Source organism: Mastacembelus armatus, chromosome 21 (genome assembly GCF_900324485.2).
Source record: "Mastacembelus armatus chromosome 21, fMasArm1.2, whole genome shotgun sequence".
Taxonomy (NCBI): domain Eukaryota; kingdom Metazoa; phylum Chordata; class Actinopteri; order Synbranchiformes; family Mastacembelidae; genus Mastacembelus; species Mastacembelus armatus.
Window position 1 is genome coordinate 18,452,991 of NC_046653.1, and position 15,351 is coordinate 18,468,341.

At 40.5% G+C, this 15,351-nt stretch overlaps 1 protein-coding gene across 1 annotated transcript; it reads right to left on the bottom strand.

Annotated features, from left to right (window-relative positions):
• Window positions 1-3,236: 3,236 nt before the first annotated feature.
• Window positions 3,237-15,236, bottom strand: tspan7 (tetraspanin 7). Its single transcript, XM_026295819.1, has 8 exons — window positions 15,103-15,236; window positions 8,457-8,645; window positions 8,166-8,240; window positions 7,974-8,069; window positions 7,229-7,384; window positions 6,901-6,984; window positions 6,315-6,400; window positions 3,237-6,115 (listed from the first exon to the last, which is right to left on the bottom strand). The coding sequence occupies exons 1-7, from the start codon at window positions 15,166-15,168 to the stop codon at window positions 6,332-6,334; spliced, it is 735 nt and encodes a 244-aa protein (XP_026151604.1). The 5' UTR covers window positions 15,169-15,236; the 3' UTR covers window positions 3,237-6,115; window positions 6,315-6,331.
• Window positions 15,237-15,351: the final 115 nt, after the last annotated feature.

Sequence of the window (15,351 nt, forward strand, 5' to 3'; positions counted from 1 at the left end):
AAATAAAGTGCAGGTGCTTCAAAATATTAAAATATCAAGCAGAGTAGTTAAGTAAATCTATCAAGTTACTTTCATTACTGCGTGAAACCTGGTCTCTGTTTTACCCACATTCCCTGAATCCCAAATCTGGCTTGGAAGCAAAGCTATACAAATAGGAATGGACTAATCTTATCCCCCCACACCTCACCCCTGAAGATTAGCTGTTCCCAGATCCAGTTAGTAGAAAAAAGCAGGTCAGCGGTGCAAATGTGCACCACTGAGCAGAGATCAGATAGGAACCGTGCAGCCTTTGCTTTCTCAACAGTGCTGTCAATCAAGGCCCCACCTCGCTGACTTCTTCTATTCTCCTGTGAAAGGCCTTTCCGCTTGTCAGAGGACGCACTCTGGCTGAATGCAACAATGGAACCTGGATCAGTTCGGAAAGGTTTCTCGATTGTGTGTCATGTATGAGGCTGAGCATCCGTCGATTACGGTGGGTGTCATCATCATCCCACAAGGCTTCAAAGAGCGAGAGAGGAGGAGAAGGAGGAGGGGGAGGAGGAGGTGGGTTGCTGCACTATAGGAACAGGCAGCTTGAGTGGGAACTCGAGTACTTGTCATCACAACTGCATGTTACTGAAAAGTGTGAGGCAGGGGTGTTTGAGTTCAGCAGGGAATCTGGAGGCGAAGCAGCAACAGCAATTAGAACAACAGCAGCAGCAGCAGGAACAACAGCAACAACAGCTCATATCACAAACAGACAGGTGCAGTGGGACGGGCCTGCTATATTACTCTATAAGGTAATAAATGAAGTGTCGTTGTGGATTAGAAGAGGGCGGTTCTCTCTGTATTTGAAATAAAGCTTAACTGTTCCCTCTGCAAGTTTTTGAAATTGAAATTCATAATAAAACTCGTAATTCCTGACATAGATTTAATATTTTCAATCAGATTAAAATGCCATTTGTAAACCCACATTCCTTTTACACTAGGCCACTTAATGGTGTGATTTGAAGGCACTTGTCACTGAAACGTGTTATTGCTGTGACCAGCAGCTCACTGTCGTACCTGAGCAGGACTAGATGTGGTAGGTCTGTGTGCCAACGTGGTGTAAGCCCCTGTTTTCAAAACCAGGACTTTCCCTGTAGAGGAAGTGAACTTATTGGTTCTTCTTAGAGGACTAAGGTCCTCTAAAGTTGACTAAGGTCATGTTCTCTGCATTTCTTCTGAAAATTCAAGAGATTTGCCTCATATTCTCTGATCTAATCTAATATTGAATTGGCTGATTGACATTAGGTTGATATGGACCATAAATGAGAAGATGATCTTGAATAATTGTGTTTCTGAGCCCATGTGGTCTGTACAGTGTGGACCCACCTGTGGCCTTGCAATCCTTTACAACATGGTCTTCAAGCTACAGCGGAACCGGAAATAGTTGATATTGTACCTGTTTTTTTTTTTTTTTTTTGGATTTAAGTAGACCCACATGACATGAGGCTTTGTGGCCCTGTATATTTTAGTCTTGGTTATAGTCAGAAAGTTAAATTTAGCCTACTTAACATTTTCTATTTGAATAAAAATGTTGCTGATTGCAACCGGCGTTTTTCGCAATTTCAGTGACTGCACTTGAACGTGTCTAAGCGCTCTTCAGTCCCGGTTTGTGTGTGTCTGTGTGAGTAATAGCGCTTCCCCGGTGGATGGCTCCCTCCAGCCTATAACCCATTAAGTGTATTCGGGAGGCGGAGGCGAAAAGGAGGAGGAGGAGGAGGAGGAGGAGGAGGCAGGGTGCGGGAGCCAGCGGCACGCACGCTCCATTAGCGGACCCACTGCCGCGCCGCTCTGCCGGTAATTTGCGTAACGAGATTGGAGGGAGTCCGGTTAGCGCAGTCTCCCCGAGTAACAGCCCCTTTCCCCCCATGCACCCACCGATTTTCCGCCTTTGTTTTCCCATGCAGTTCACGGCAGCAGCGCGGCAGGAGAGGAGGGCGGGGAAAGACGGATGATGTAGTCTATGTGTGGCTCTCTGCCTCCCACATTTGCGGTTTCCCCTCCTGTTTTTTTTTTTTTTTTTTTTGGCACCACGGGTCCGTTTTCCAGTGATACCCAAGCGCCATCATGTGGCGAGGATGATACTGGAGGATGATTTGAGACAGTAAATCATCGTACTGGATGTTCAGTCACATCCCAGTCACTGAAGACCCCAGTCAAATTGGTTTTCTATCAAAAAAGCACTGAGAAACAGAATCACATAAAAGACCAGACACTTAGTTGCCGGTTTGTTAGGTATATCTCTCTAAACTGCTTTAATAGAGAAACTAAAACTGATGTGGTTTCAACTTTATGGTCATTGGGAGAAGCTGAATGTGTAGGGTGAGGGTTAAATTTAGAAATACTTTAGAAATGTAATTCAACATAGACTAGAATCTCCAAAATGGCATAGTTGAATTATCACCTGTCCAAAACAGAGCTCTACAATCTTCTCAACAGCAGAATTTAATCCAGAACTGTTTTATTAGGTTAACGATTTCACTGTGTAATAGATGAGAATACATTTAATGGTTATGGTGTTTTCTCTAGGTTGCCAGGTTTGTCTACGGTGAGGAATCTCACAGAGCCCAGATAATCTACCACTTGGTGCAATCTGTTCAGTGCTGAACAGTAGGCTACAGTTTCATTTTTCTGTGAGTGTTTGTAGTAGATGTCCAGTGGTTGAGGTAGCTTTTGATTTCCTTCGTGAGGTCTGTGCTGGATTCATGTGACGCTGTTAGAGGAGCTGAGACACTTTTTAGACCCAATGAAAACACTGAAACTGGTCTAATTCAGTTTAATATCAATTGACTTAGAGCACATTCCTACAAACATGTGAAAGGTTTTCACAGTTTGTTCAGCTTTTCATAATTCTCCATATTAATCCTCAGATCATTCACATATAACAACACTGGTTTAATTGTGAAGTTTTCTGCTCATCTATTACTGTGCAACCAAACAGAGTCCAGTGGACAGTTCAGACTGCAGATCTGGGCCAAACTGCCCCCCATGTTTTGTATTTCTTCAATTTTTACTTACATATATATGTTGTTGATTACAAAGCACATTGAGAGTCACTGTACTGGAGTCAAACTCCCTGTGTCCAACATATGATTCTGAAACTGTGTATTTGTAATCAGGTGTCATTTTATGGGATCCACAGTATTTACGTTTCTCCTTTTTCGTTGAAATTGTACAGATCTGTCTCCAAAGCAAAATGAACACATGCTAAACACAACTGTTATGTATATATTTATTGATAATAAGACCACTGATGGTGACTTAGTCAATAGTAGACAGCATGGTGAAATTCTTTTTCAGTGTCTGGTGACCCCATGTGTAAGCCGGATGGTATTACAATTTGGTATTTACAGGACATTAACAGTTCGGGGAAGGAAAATTAGGTTTCAGAGTGCTGGAAAACATACATTCACTAAATAAATGTACAGCTTTAAAAGCAATAAGGGTTTTAAAAGCCACAATCAAATACTGACCAAAAGTGAATACAGCAGGATCCACAAACCCGAGACCATCTCTCTCACACAAACCTTGTCGTATGAGGAAAATACACACTCAGGGTTACGGGGACAGTCAAATAAAGACACAAAGTCACGCACGCTCACACTAATACAGAAAAAGAGATAGAAACTCACTTGGTGAAAGTATAAACTTAATGCCAACCAAATCATAATAAATATACAGCGAAATCGAAACAGCTACATGTTGCACGTTACTGTCAACAAAACATCAGCCACGATAACTTTTTCAGTGCAGGTTTCCTACAAACTATCAAACAAATACAGGTTAACAGCACAAAGTGCGGAATCAAAACTCTGACACAACGTTTCTAGTGATTAGCATATTAGAATGAGAAACATTACATCATATAAATTACATTTCCAATACATATCTACAAATGATGATAGAGGCTTGTTGATGCACTACATAGAATACTGCAAATACTAGATGAACACTGTTGGAGTCCTGCGAATCTCTAATCCTGACTTCTCTCACTGTAACAGGCAGCTATTACCTTCCATTAGAAGAAAACAATTCATGACTCTAAGGATTTGATATGACCCCAGCATGCTGTTTCTGACTGGCCTCTTTTGGTTAAAGATTTCAAATCTGTTCACACTAAGACTCCTTGTATAAATGCACCTGTAACTACTCGCAGCAGTGATGGCAAGGTGACAATTTCAACCAACCGAGGGCAGAAAAAAATAAAGTTTCAATTGTTAAGTTTCTAAGATGTCAGTATGCTTCAAATAAAGTGCTATTTTTTTATCAAACAGCATCTAAAACTTCTTCCCTTGCACCTTTGGAATCTTTCCAAAACTGTTCCCAAATGACAATCCAACAATTACTGTAAGATTACACTTCATGCAGAGATTGGCCAGGTGTGTAGAGGAGGAAAGCTTGGCGGGGTTTAAACTTTTCTTTCGATCTCTTTTCATCCGTCTGACAACCAGGTGTAAAATCATAAAAGCGCTTTGAAGAGAGGGTGCCCAAAAGGGTGCACCACTATCCCCATTTCTGCAATTTATCATGTCGTTATGTCTTTATAACAGCATGCTTTTAGCTTCGCCTCGTGCCTGGCTGTCTGGAACAGGTAGGCATACTTTTGGTTTTAGACATGTTCAGATGCAACCTTATGCTCTATTTGAAGCATAATGACATATTACAGGTAAGTGCCTAATTCAAACCCTAACAGGGCCCGGTCACACCAGAATTTCAATATTTCACATCAAATTCAACACCAGGTTGTTTCGACAGATGGGAACTGCCCTCTGACATAGTGGAGAGAAGAAGAGTCCAAGATGGAGGAAGCTGCTGAGTCTTTTAATTGTAGATATTTTGACTCGTCAGAGCAGGAAACGCACAAGAGTAATTAACAACATAAATAACTGTATCCAGGTGAGGCAGTTTCAGAGCTCTGGTAGCCATTGGTGATCACTCACTGAGACACTTAATGAAATGGAGCCGTTGTTAATGCTATTATTTACGTAGTGTCTTCTCTCCTTTGACAAGTCAAAATGTTTGCCGTGCACAGGAGCTATTGTGGAATATTAGCTGGTGTAGCACAATGCTCCACAAATGGGAAAAAATGTACAGACAGTTGTTATAGCTGATTCAACCCACCGGTCTGTTAACTAACATGCATTGTAACTGACAGTTTCTGGTGTGACAGAGCCTTCAGTCAATAGTGTAGCAGATCTGGTTCCCCAAGTGACCTCATGTTTGTGATTAATACATTTCTCTACCCCTGTAAAACTAATTCACCGACATCAAGTCTATTTAGAAGCTGTAAAATCTTTACAGTAAAGATTTACATTTGGGATCTGTGTTCTTGTGTTGTTATGTGTATGGTCTTATTATTATAATTATTTAATATCCAAATAAAAGCTTCAACTGATACAAGTTAACAATTTACCTTGTACCTTTACTTGCAATTTGCCACGATGCTCAATGAAATATTCAGGTCAAAAAATTTCATACCTTGTCTACAGGTAAAAAAAAAAAAAAACTCTCCCATTTCTGAATCAGTTTCCTTATTTTTCATATAAACTTAAAATACCATCATCAATACACATAATCAGTGCACAAAATGTCACAACCATATGAATATACAATGGTGAGCAATAGCAAAGTCAAATGCAAAACTAAACCTATCTATTAAAGTGTTTCTTTCAAGCTTTAGTAATGTCACTCTGTAAAAAAATGTGCAGTGGTCTTCTGATGACGGTCAGTAGAGCATGCCGTAACCAACTAAGAAGCTAAGTTTCGCCCACCACCACCTATCTGAGACCAGCACTGCTGTCAACTCAGACAACTCTGGTTTACCTGCTTGTTGTAGGCTGTATTGATCCAAGATGTGTGCTAATGAGGAACTTCTACATCGAGCAGCAGTGCGATGTGTGGTATAGAAAGCTTTGATGCAACAGCAGTGAGTCAAGGAATGGTGCTTTACAATAAGATACATTGAGATAATACATTAAGATCACAGGCAGAGAGACTCAGGGAGGTAAATTCCTATTCAAACTATGATAATGTTTCAGGAATTTACTCTTGTCATGTGCGAAATGCTATTTCTCTTCTTCTCTTCATCTCCCTAAAAAGACCAAGCACAAAGAAACAGTTTAACAGTTGCTGAGCAGGTGGAGCAGGTTTATCAGAGTTTTGAGGTCTGTAGGTTTATTACTCTGAGCAACACAATGCACATTATAGCAGTGATGTAATTCATTGTTAAGAATACTTATATTAAAGCAGCTGTGGCTGTGTTCATGTGTTTGCATTACTGAAGGCCTCACCTGCCACGTCACATCAGCTAGACCATCTCGTACTGATTGGCTGTGATGATCCTGGACAGACAACAGGCCAGCAGCATGCCAATAAGCTGAAACACAGAAACGTGTTTTGGTTTATTTTATTTTTGGGGAGTGGAAGGTTTTCAATTGACTATTTGGTTATCTCAAAATGTAGATGCAAGTTCTCATGGAACCTATTCATGTTTGTTTTTTTAAAAAAAAAAAGATTTGTGTATCTAATTCTCTACAAATGTAGCACTGATACACTGTTTTTTGAGTAACAGTAAAAAGGGTAATTAATACCAGCCTCCTATGACACAGATTGATTGTGTGTGTGTGTGTGTGTGTGTGTGTGTGTGCGCGTGTGCATTGTGTCAATGTAAAATGAAGTTACATTTCAAACAAAGAGAGCAAGAATGAAGTTGCCTATTCTTCGTGGAGTGAACTGGTTCCTGATTCTGGTTTTCAATAGTTTTATCTCAATATTTAAATGAGTTAATTATTTGTTCACACTTATATGATCCACTGCACATGCCACATTTAATTTGTACACCATCACCTGGTACACATTCATTATTCCATCTCTTACCTGTGAGAAGGCAATCCCAAATGTCACTCCTGCAATAATGGCCATGTTGGTCTCCATAAATGAAGTGACCAGCTCATAGCAGCCCTGAAACATAGGGGGCAGGTTAGTTTGTAGTGGGTCCAGGGATATGTTATATGTGCAAATTAGGGGCAAGATGGATATCTGGGATAATATCTGAGGCAGCTGTTAGTACACAGAGGAGAGAGATGGTTTGTAATAAATGTATGAGGACCTGTCAGATGTAAAGATCAGTCATCTGCTGACTGGTGACATTCAGTACTCGTACAACAGACTGTCAAGAAGTAGGCAAACACAATAACATACTGACCTGGTGGTAGACCTTGCTCGGGGCTATAGTTGCATTACGGAGGTCGTCTGGGTTGCAGTCAGATGAGTTGAAGCAGCAGCTGGCAGGAATGCCGTTTGATCGGTAATACACACTGGCAAACCAACTGGTGTAGTTATACACTCCACAGCAACGCAGCTAAAAACAAATGATCAAATAATAGCATTAAAAGCTAAGCAGAATTCATGGATAAGGCTGGTGTTGTTCTGATTTTTGTTATTGACAAAATCTACACAAGAACTAAATCCAACAATGTGCAAGTCTGATTCTCAACACTTTCCGCCTCATCTGTGGCCAAAGCCCATTCACTCATACTGAAGGTTCAAGTCTTTAAAATGATTCAAAAATCACAGAACTTGATTTTTAAAAAAGTTCCTAAAACAGTTTGGCACTGCATTTTTTTTTTTAGAAAACATCACTAAAATGGAAGGTAAAAGGGGAATTTTTGGGGACTATTTTGAGCTCATTACCTATTTGGTGTGATGTAAATTATTTATTCAGTGGCCCTGTTTGCTATAATGACAGAACCAAAAACAACAATGTGGCTTATTGACAGGTTTTAGCTGCTTGTTAGCATAAATTTATTGTGATTTCATTTGTTCCATGTTTTGTTTTACTATAAAAAAGAAAAGGAATATTGTTTCCACTTTTATCCTTTAGAAATGCAAAGCTTTGGAATGCAGCCTATGTTTTTATCAGCTGGGCCTCACTGATGTTGGGGACTTACCCTGTGCTGCAAGTTATCAACAGCACGGCTCGCCTCATCCACAGCGTTGTAGTTCAGCACTGCGTCAGTGTACGTTCTGTGAAAGGTTCCCTTTATCTGCAGTATGCAACAAGCAGATATTAAAACATAAGAGTGTTTTGGTGCTTTGCTTCTAGACTTTAACAGTTGTTGTATGGTGAAAAGTGTACTGACCTCATGGCGAAACACAAATCCAGAGATCCCAGCCACTAACTCAGCGAGGAAAATGAGCGACAGGAACATGGCATACTACAGAGAGAGAAGATGTGATGTGTATCATGTGTCTATGCTTCTAAACACACAAACACCATTAACAACAGACCAAAATGCCTTGTAGCATCTATTAGATTTCTGGTCATTTGCCACATGTCAACTGTCTTTATCATGTGACCTGAGGCTAATTAATCAGCATCGAACACTTATCCCTCAGCTTGACACCCCACCCTTCCCCCTACACCATCTCACCAGCTTCAGCATCCATGGGCTTCCTCTGCAGGTGGCGAAGCATCCAAACAGGCCAAAAACGATGATGACGGTCCCAGTACCAATGAGGACGTATGGGGCGTTGGTGGAGTTATCGGCTATCAGGGAGATGTACGGGCCCAGCATCAACTTCCCCCATACTCCCACTGCCAGCAGGATGGCTCCTGTTATCTACAGGGCGGGGGTTGTAGACATGTATGTAACAGAGAGAGCACAGAATGAAAGCAGGGTAACAGGCCTTTATATCTGCGCTGGTGCGATATTACAATAGCTGTGTTTTAGCAGCATGGCGAGGGGGAGGAGGAGAAAGAGGATCAAGGTGGAACAAGAAAGGAGAGCAATTAGAGGAAGGAGGAGGAGACTGGAGACAGAAGACACAAATTTATCTGGAGTACGGGATGGAGATCACCTGCTTTATGAATGTGTCTACACACACACACAGACACACACACAGACACACACAAATCAAAGAAGCTCTTTGATCTGAGGCGAAACGCTTCCTCACGTTGTGCCTCTCTTAGCATTTCAAATGAAGGCTGCGGATAAAAGAGCATGTTGTACAAGGCAGCTGAAGCGGCGTGTGTCTCAGCTGGGTACGTATTACTGCCTGAGAGCAGGCTGTCGAATGGCTGCTGATGATCTGACTCTAGCGAGGGCCAACTTGTCATCCTAACCCTGTTCCTTCCAAGGGGAGGCTGCCTGCCGTCCTCCTGCCAGCCTCCCGACTAGAGAGGGAGCAGTCAGTACAAAATGTCTCTGTACACCCTGAAACCTCTAAAACTGCTGAGGGGAATAAACTCAGCTCTCTGCAGAAAATGTGCCTCTACAACAGAAAAAGCCGACTCCCTCAACTTTGCTTTTTGAATGAATGTTCCTAACAAGCCTGATGCCTGATGTGATTAACAAAAATACAAAAAAGATATTTCTTTTTTTGTTATTCTGGACTATGAGTCTGTAATAAAATTATTCATTTATTCATCTGCATAAGCTCAAGTTGACCTGCTCCCTGTCTGACTAAGCTTAAACTAGGCAGGTCAGTGACTGTGCTAACAACATTTACACTGCCCTGTTGGCAGGGTGTGCATAATGACTGGACAAATCACCAGCCTCTGGCTCCTTTATTGTTTACTGTATTTTGATGCAGCTTTTAAATAAGCATATTCTGTGTCTTTCTAGAATGAAACACAAACAGAGCAGTTGGAGAACAGCGACTACAACGGCTCTGTTTTACATGGATAAACTTCACTGCGGCTTATGGACTTCCATATCAACAGTATGATACACAAGAACAACGTGTTTCAGCTGTGTGTGGTGATAAGAAGGGTACAGTGAGAGAAAACACACACACAACTAACACACTGAATGGCAACTCAAGGCATGAGGTATGTCCTGAAGTTACAGATACACTAGTTAAGGTCTGCAAATAGTCATTCAGTTCATTATGGCTGAATTGTTTATTCGTCAGTTTGACCAGAAATCGGAGGGAAAATGCCATCACAACTTCCTACAGCCTGAGTTGAAATACGGTAATTGCTGTTTTGATTTAAAACCCAATATTCAGTTTGCTATCATAGAACTCTAAAAAAAACTATCAAGCTGTAACAGGTACAGTTTTGGCTTTTTGTTTGTTTAATACATGACTTAAACTGTGAATTGATTACCAGAATTTATGTCAAATAATCAATTAAACGGTTCAGCTCTGCACTGGTTTTCCTTAATGTTGCTAATGTATGCTTCTCTTTGGATTTATGACATAAAAATGCAGTTGTGGTTGCTGTTACATAAGTTAAATCTGTAAGAATGGGTATTATTGACGATGTGTGGGCAGTCAGATGCCAGAAGATAAATCCTCTGGGGCACGACATTTGATGGAGCTGAACCACATAATGAGAACGGAGAGCTGCTGGATTTGCTTTTTTAAAACATCTCAAGACTAAAGTGTAATTTTGTGATCTTTCTGTCCAAACCCTCATCCAGTCTTCCCCGTACTACTGTAGTTGTTTATGTGCATAGATTTTAATCTGTGCTTAAACATTTTAGCCAATCGGTATTGATTTTCAGGCTCTATATAGACGTGTCATGTAAATTATCACTTGTAGTAAAGGCTAAATATGCAAATGTAATGAGACTGTATGATACTGATGAAGACCTTGAAATATATTTTTTGAATATATTAGCACTTATTCACAACAGTCAGACAGACAGTCATAGTTAGAAATAAAAAAGCTTGAATTAACATGTAAACTGCTGTAAAGCTTGGTGTGCCTCTTGCATGTTCAGCAGTGTAAAAACTCAAGCATTTGCGTTCTGCTGATTGAAAATGCCTGATTCAGCTATAGAGTCCAAGCCTATTAGTTTTTTTCTGACAAACTGTAACATGGCAGCAAGGAGGTAACCATGGTCAAATGCTAGTGTCCATGAGCCGCAGGGTCATATAAGCTGCCGAGCAAGCACAGATGCGATTTGTTTTGAATTATAGAGAGAATTTACAGAGCTGAGATGGCAAATGTTATTGTAGAGTCCCTCTCACTTGCTCAGTGCTCTACTTGCTCACTATGTTGTCGTTACTCGAGACTGTCTGCTGTTTGGTGCTTGGCAGATAGCAGGACAATGTGTTCATCCGACCTTTTTTGTTGTGGACAAAAACACAGCTGATCAAAGCTGCAACGAGCCTAAGTTTCAGGCCGTAAAACCAAAACAATAAGATGAAAACACTGTGTAAAGATGAACAAACCTTTCAGGTGACACATAATCATCTGATTCAGTTTTAGTACGAAAATATTTTTTAGTACGGCTTTAACTAGTCAGAGGAGGGAGATTCCTGAGGCTGTAATTGGTCCATATAAATATTCAACATTTCCATTGTTGAAAATTTATCCATATTTAGATCCAGTTATCCTTAACAAATAAAATGACACCCCCAGACCAATTATTTACAAATATTCCCTTACTTTATGAATGAATGGCCACTATCACACTCACTATCAATATCATTTGTTTGCAAGAGATGCTCTTCTACCTCTTCTTGAGAACTATGAATATGGATGGAACTAAGTAATCATTGTTATAAAATGATCATGGTACATTATGTTCAATATAATACTGGGATATGAAGTTGCTGTGGCACAATAATGCAAAAAATATAAATGATCTCACAGGAAACAATCATATCATCCAGCCATCCCTGGATCCAGAGTGTGGTGTTAATTTAATTTAATGGCTAGCACCAATAATTATTTTCATTATCAGTTAATCTTGTTTATAAAATGTCAGGAACTTGTGAAAAAAAAAAAGAAGCCTGAAAGAGTTTCCCACAGCCAGAGGTGATGTGTTCAGATCCAAAGATATTTAGTTTACTGTCATATGGGAAATGACTTTTCAGCAACGACATCTACTGTTTCTATTAACAGCGATTCTAACAGCCAGAGCAGACTGTCATTTCAGAGCACAGTCCTCCTGATGACGATCTACTCACTGTTTATGGCCTACACAATCAACAACAAAATGCCTCCCCCCCATAAGAGTTGCCACTGCATACAAATAAAGGATCATGTTGTCATTGCTGAAGTGTTCGTTTTAAAGCCAACAGGGAAATCAAGTCCAAGAAGCAGGGACAAGTCATTTAGACCTCATGTCTGCTGCTGAATTCCAAATAGCTCCAGACGTTCTTTCTCCTCCACCCTGGAGCCGAATAAAACACTCCACTCCTGCACGTTTTGTTAGAAATTCAATGCCTGGTCGGCCACCCTGGTTACAGCCCAGAGTTTAAAAGAGGCCAGCCTCACCCCTTCTCCTCCTCCTCCTTCCACTCCTCCCATGGCCTAATAAAGAAACAGAAGGTGCAATGACAAAATATGCTGGCGAGGACATCACACTGAGTCTACCACCTGTTCTGCATTTAACTGTCCTGTGTGAAAAGTATAGCAACGCAGATATTCACGCTTAGGACGTTATTTGCTACGACAAGCTGATGACAGTGATACCGAGGTCTGACAATGAGGCTCCTCTCCCACTTCGAATCCAGTGCCAGTGTCCTCTCTGTGCACCACCCTCAGGGTCAAGGAGGGCCACTGAACTGTGAGACACTTCTACTTTTTTGGACGTCTGAAACCTGATGCTGTGCGTGTCAGGCAGCGCCAAATGATCGTCCAATCATGTCTAAATATAAACATTCATATCTGTTACATGGCACATGTCTGCAGGGGAGGAAGAAACACAGCACTGCTCTCCTGTTCAAGCCTTCATGATTAGAAATCTGAAAGTCTACTTTCAGTTCCGTGTTTCCATCAAGACTTTTTTTCTGCAAAGCTAAGAGTTCATTTAGTTTTCGTTCACAGCCAAAAAGCAGCATTGAAGCTATTTTCACTTCCTACTGTTCAGGGTGAATGTGGGGAAAACAGAGACACTCTTCAGATACTAAATACATTAGGGACAGATAAATCTCTTCCACGTGTTCTTATTAGATAACCCACCCCGGCTATATCTGGCAGCTATCAGAAATTTAGCAGCTGGGAATGAGCGTACAACCCTCAGCTCCGATTAAAATGGATGGTGAAAACATGAATAAATTGATTCAAACAGCACTGTGGTTAGATTGGCTAATCAGTGGTATTAGATTTGTATTGTCGCTTGCACAGCTTGTAGACAATATTTGAACTGGTAATCAAAAGGCAGACAGAGGCAACTTAAACCAAACCTGGAACAGAAGATGAATCTCGAAGTATTTTATTAGAATATTGGACGGAGTCTCAATCAACTGTATTTGGCTCCAGTGGCTGAGATGATATTGAATGACGTGCTGGCTCCAACTCACTTATCACAAAGAACTTTAATTACAGTGAAAATATGGGCAGCGTCTATCTTTCAAATGACTGTCATGCTGCTTACTTGGTGTTTTGGACACAGCTTTTTATGAATTCAAATCAGAGCAAAGCTTTGCAGATTGAGATCTTGGCAAAAATCCTACAGACGTATTAATTCACCTCTGTCAAATTTGAGGCTGTTTTCTGTTGCTGTGTTGGTTTGTATAATCTTGTAGGGTGTGCCTTGTCACATTTTTCCTCCTCCACTATGCAGTGTGTAAAAGTGGTGGACAAAATATAAAAGAAGGTGGATAGTGCACACATTCAACCCAACTGGGAAACAAAACAACAACTAGGCTACACGCTAAAATTTAAAAATTGCCATACATGTTGCATTCATACAAATGGTTATTTCTACTTGTACCTTGCTTGAGTATTTTATGTTATGTTATTTTATATGATGGTACTTTATACTTTGTCATATTTCAGAGGGAAATATTCTTTTCATTTTTTTTTTTTGCCCACTCGCCCACGTTTGGTAACTATAGTTACAGGTTATTCTTCAGATTCAGAGTTTTAAATAGTGAAATAATATAACATTGTGTGCTCACACAGTAAATCAAACCACCCAACTGCACATAAAATGAATAAAACTAGTTCTTTTGCAGCCAGCAATGCAAAGTATAAGCTACTGCATCATTAATAACAAACCAATAAATATATAATAATGTAACACTGGCAGAGCTCATTTTGACTGCATGGTGAGTGGTTTTATTTTTCTACTGGAAGCACATTTTACAGATAATACATAGGCATATCTTTGCTGGACAGATGTTATATGCAGGTGCTTTAATGAAGTATTTTTACATCATACTGGTATTTTAACTTAAAAAAAAAAGATCTTCCACTAATGCTGGGCCATTGGCATAGTGTCAGTGTGGTGGAAGTAGAGTCCAGCACAGCAATATCTCAGTATTGAAAGGCCTGCATTAAAGTAAAATGAAGTATAATCAGCACAATTTAATTAAACTTTCAAAAATAAAAGTTCCCATCATGCAATGGGATTATGTCAACTGTTTATATCTATATCTATATCTATATATATAGATATAGATAGAGGAAAAGAGAGAGAGAGAGCTTAAATACCTATTTAAATTAGCTAATGGGAGTAAATTTTAATTAATGTATATATATATATATATATATATATATATCTTTCGGTAGCTTTTTCTTTACAATGCATTAATGCACCTCTGCATTGTGGGTTTTATATGTACAATTTGATCTGAACTGTCAGCTCAGTAATTATAATAGCTGTGAAATACACATAGGGAGTACTTAAGCACAGTACATGCAGCACTTTGCCATGGAGGAGCACCCAGCCCACTGAAGGTGCAAGTTCCCTTTAAGGGTAATAACGAGCCTAAAATGTAAAGAATCTGGGCCCGATCACACAGACCAGGCCCTAAACGGTGCTCTCATCACACAGACTACAACAACATCCTCCACCGCGTTTACCGACAACAACCATGATGCTATGTACCGACACCACTCACGCCCAGCAGCCAAAATACGTGGAACCGTAAGTTACATAACAGAAGGCGATAAAACTCGTCTCTTAAATCTACAAGCGGCTTGGTTAACCAGGCTCGTCCGGTCATTCAGCGTTAATTCAAACAACATAACGATTCCGTCGATGATGCTGGCTCTGTCCACCCCTCCATCACGCACAACAGAAAAACAGGCACATTCACAAAGCGGTGGGTTGCGATCATTTTCTGCAGGGTTATTAGCAAAAGCAAAAATGAATAAAAGAGGATACGTACCCAAAAAACGAAGGAATAAACGATGAGGAGGGTTTTAAGGCAGGTGATGACCGGTTTGGTCTCCATTGTGGTGTGATAATAGCGGAAAAGGAGGAAACGTCTGTGGGAGATGTCGCGTTGCAACCATGCGCCGATGCAGCCACACAGCGTCACTGGAGCAGCGCACCACAGCAGCCAGCAGCGCACATTACCCTCTGTGGGGCTTTTAGTTCCCATCAACTCAAGCTTAACAAACAATATTCCCATTTG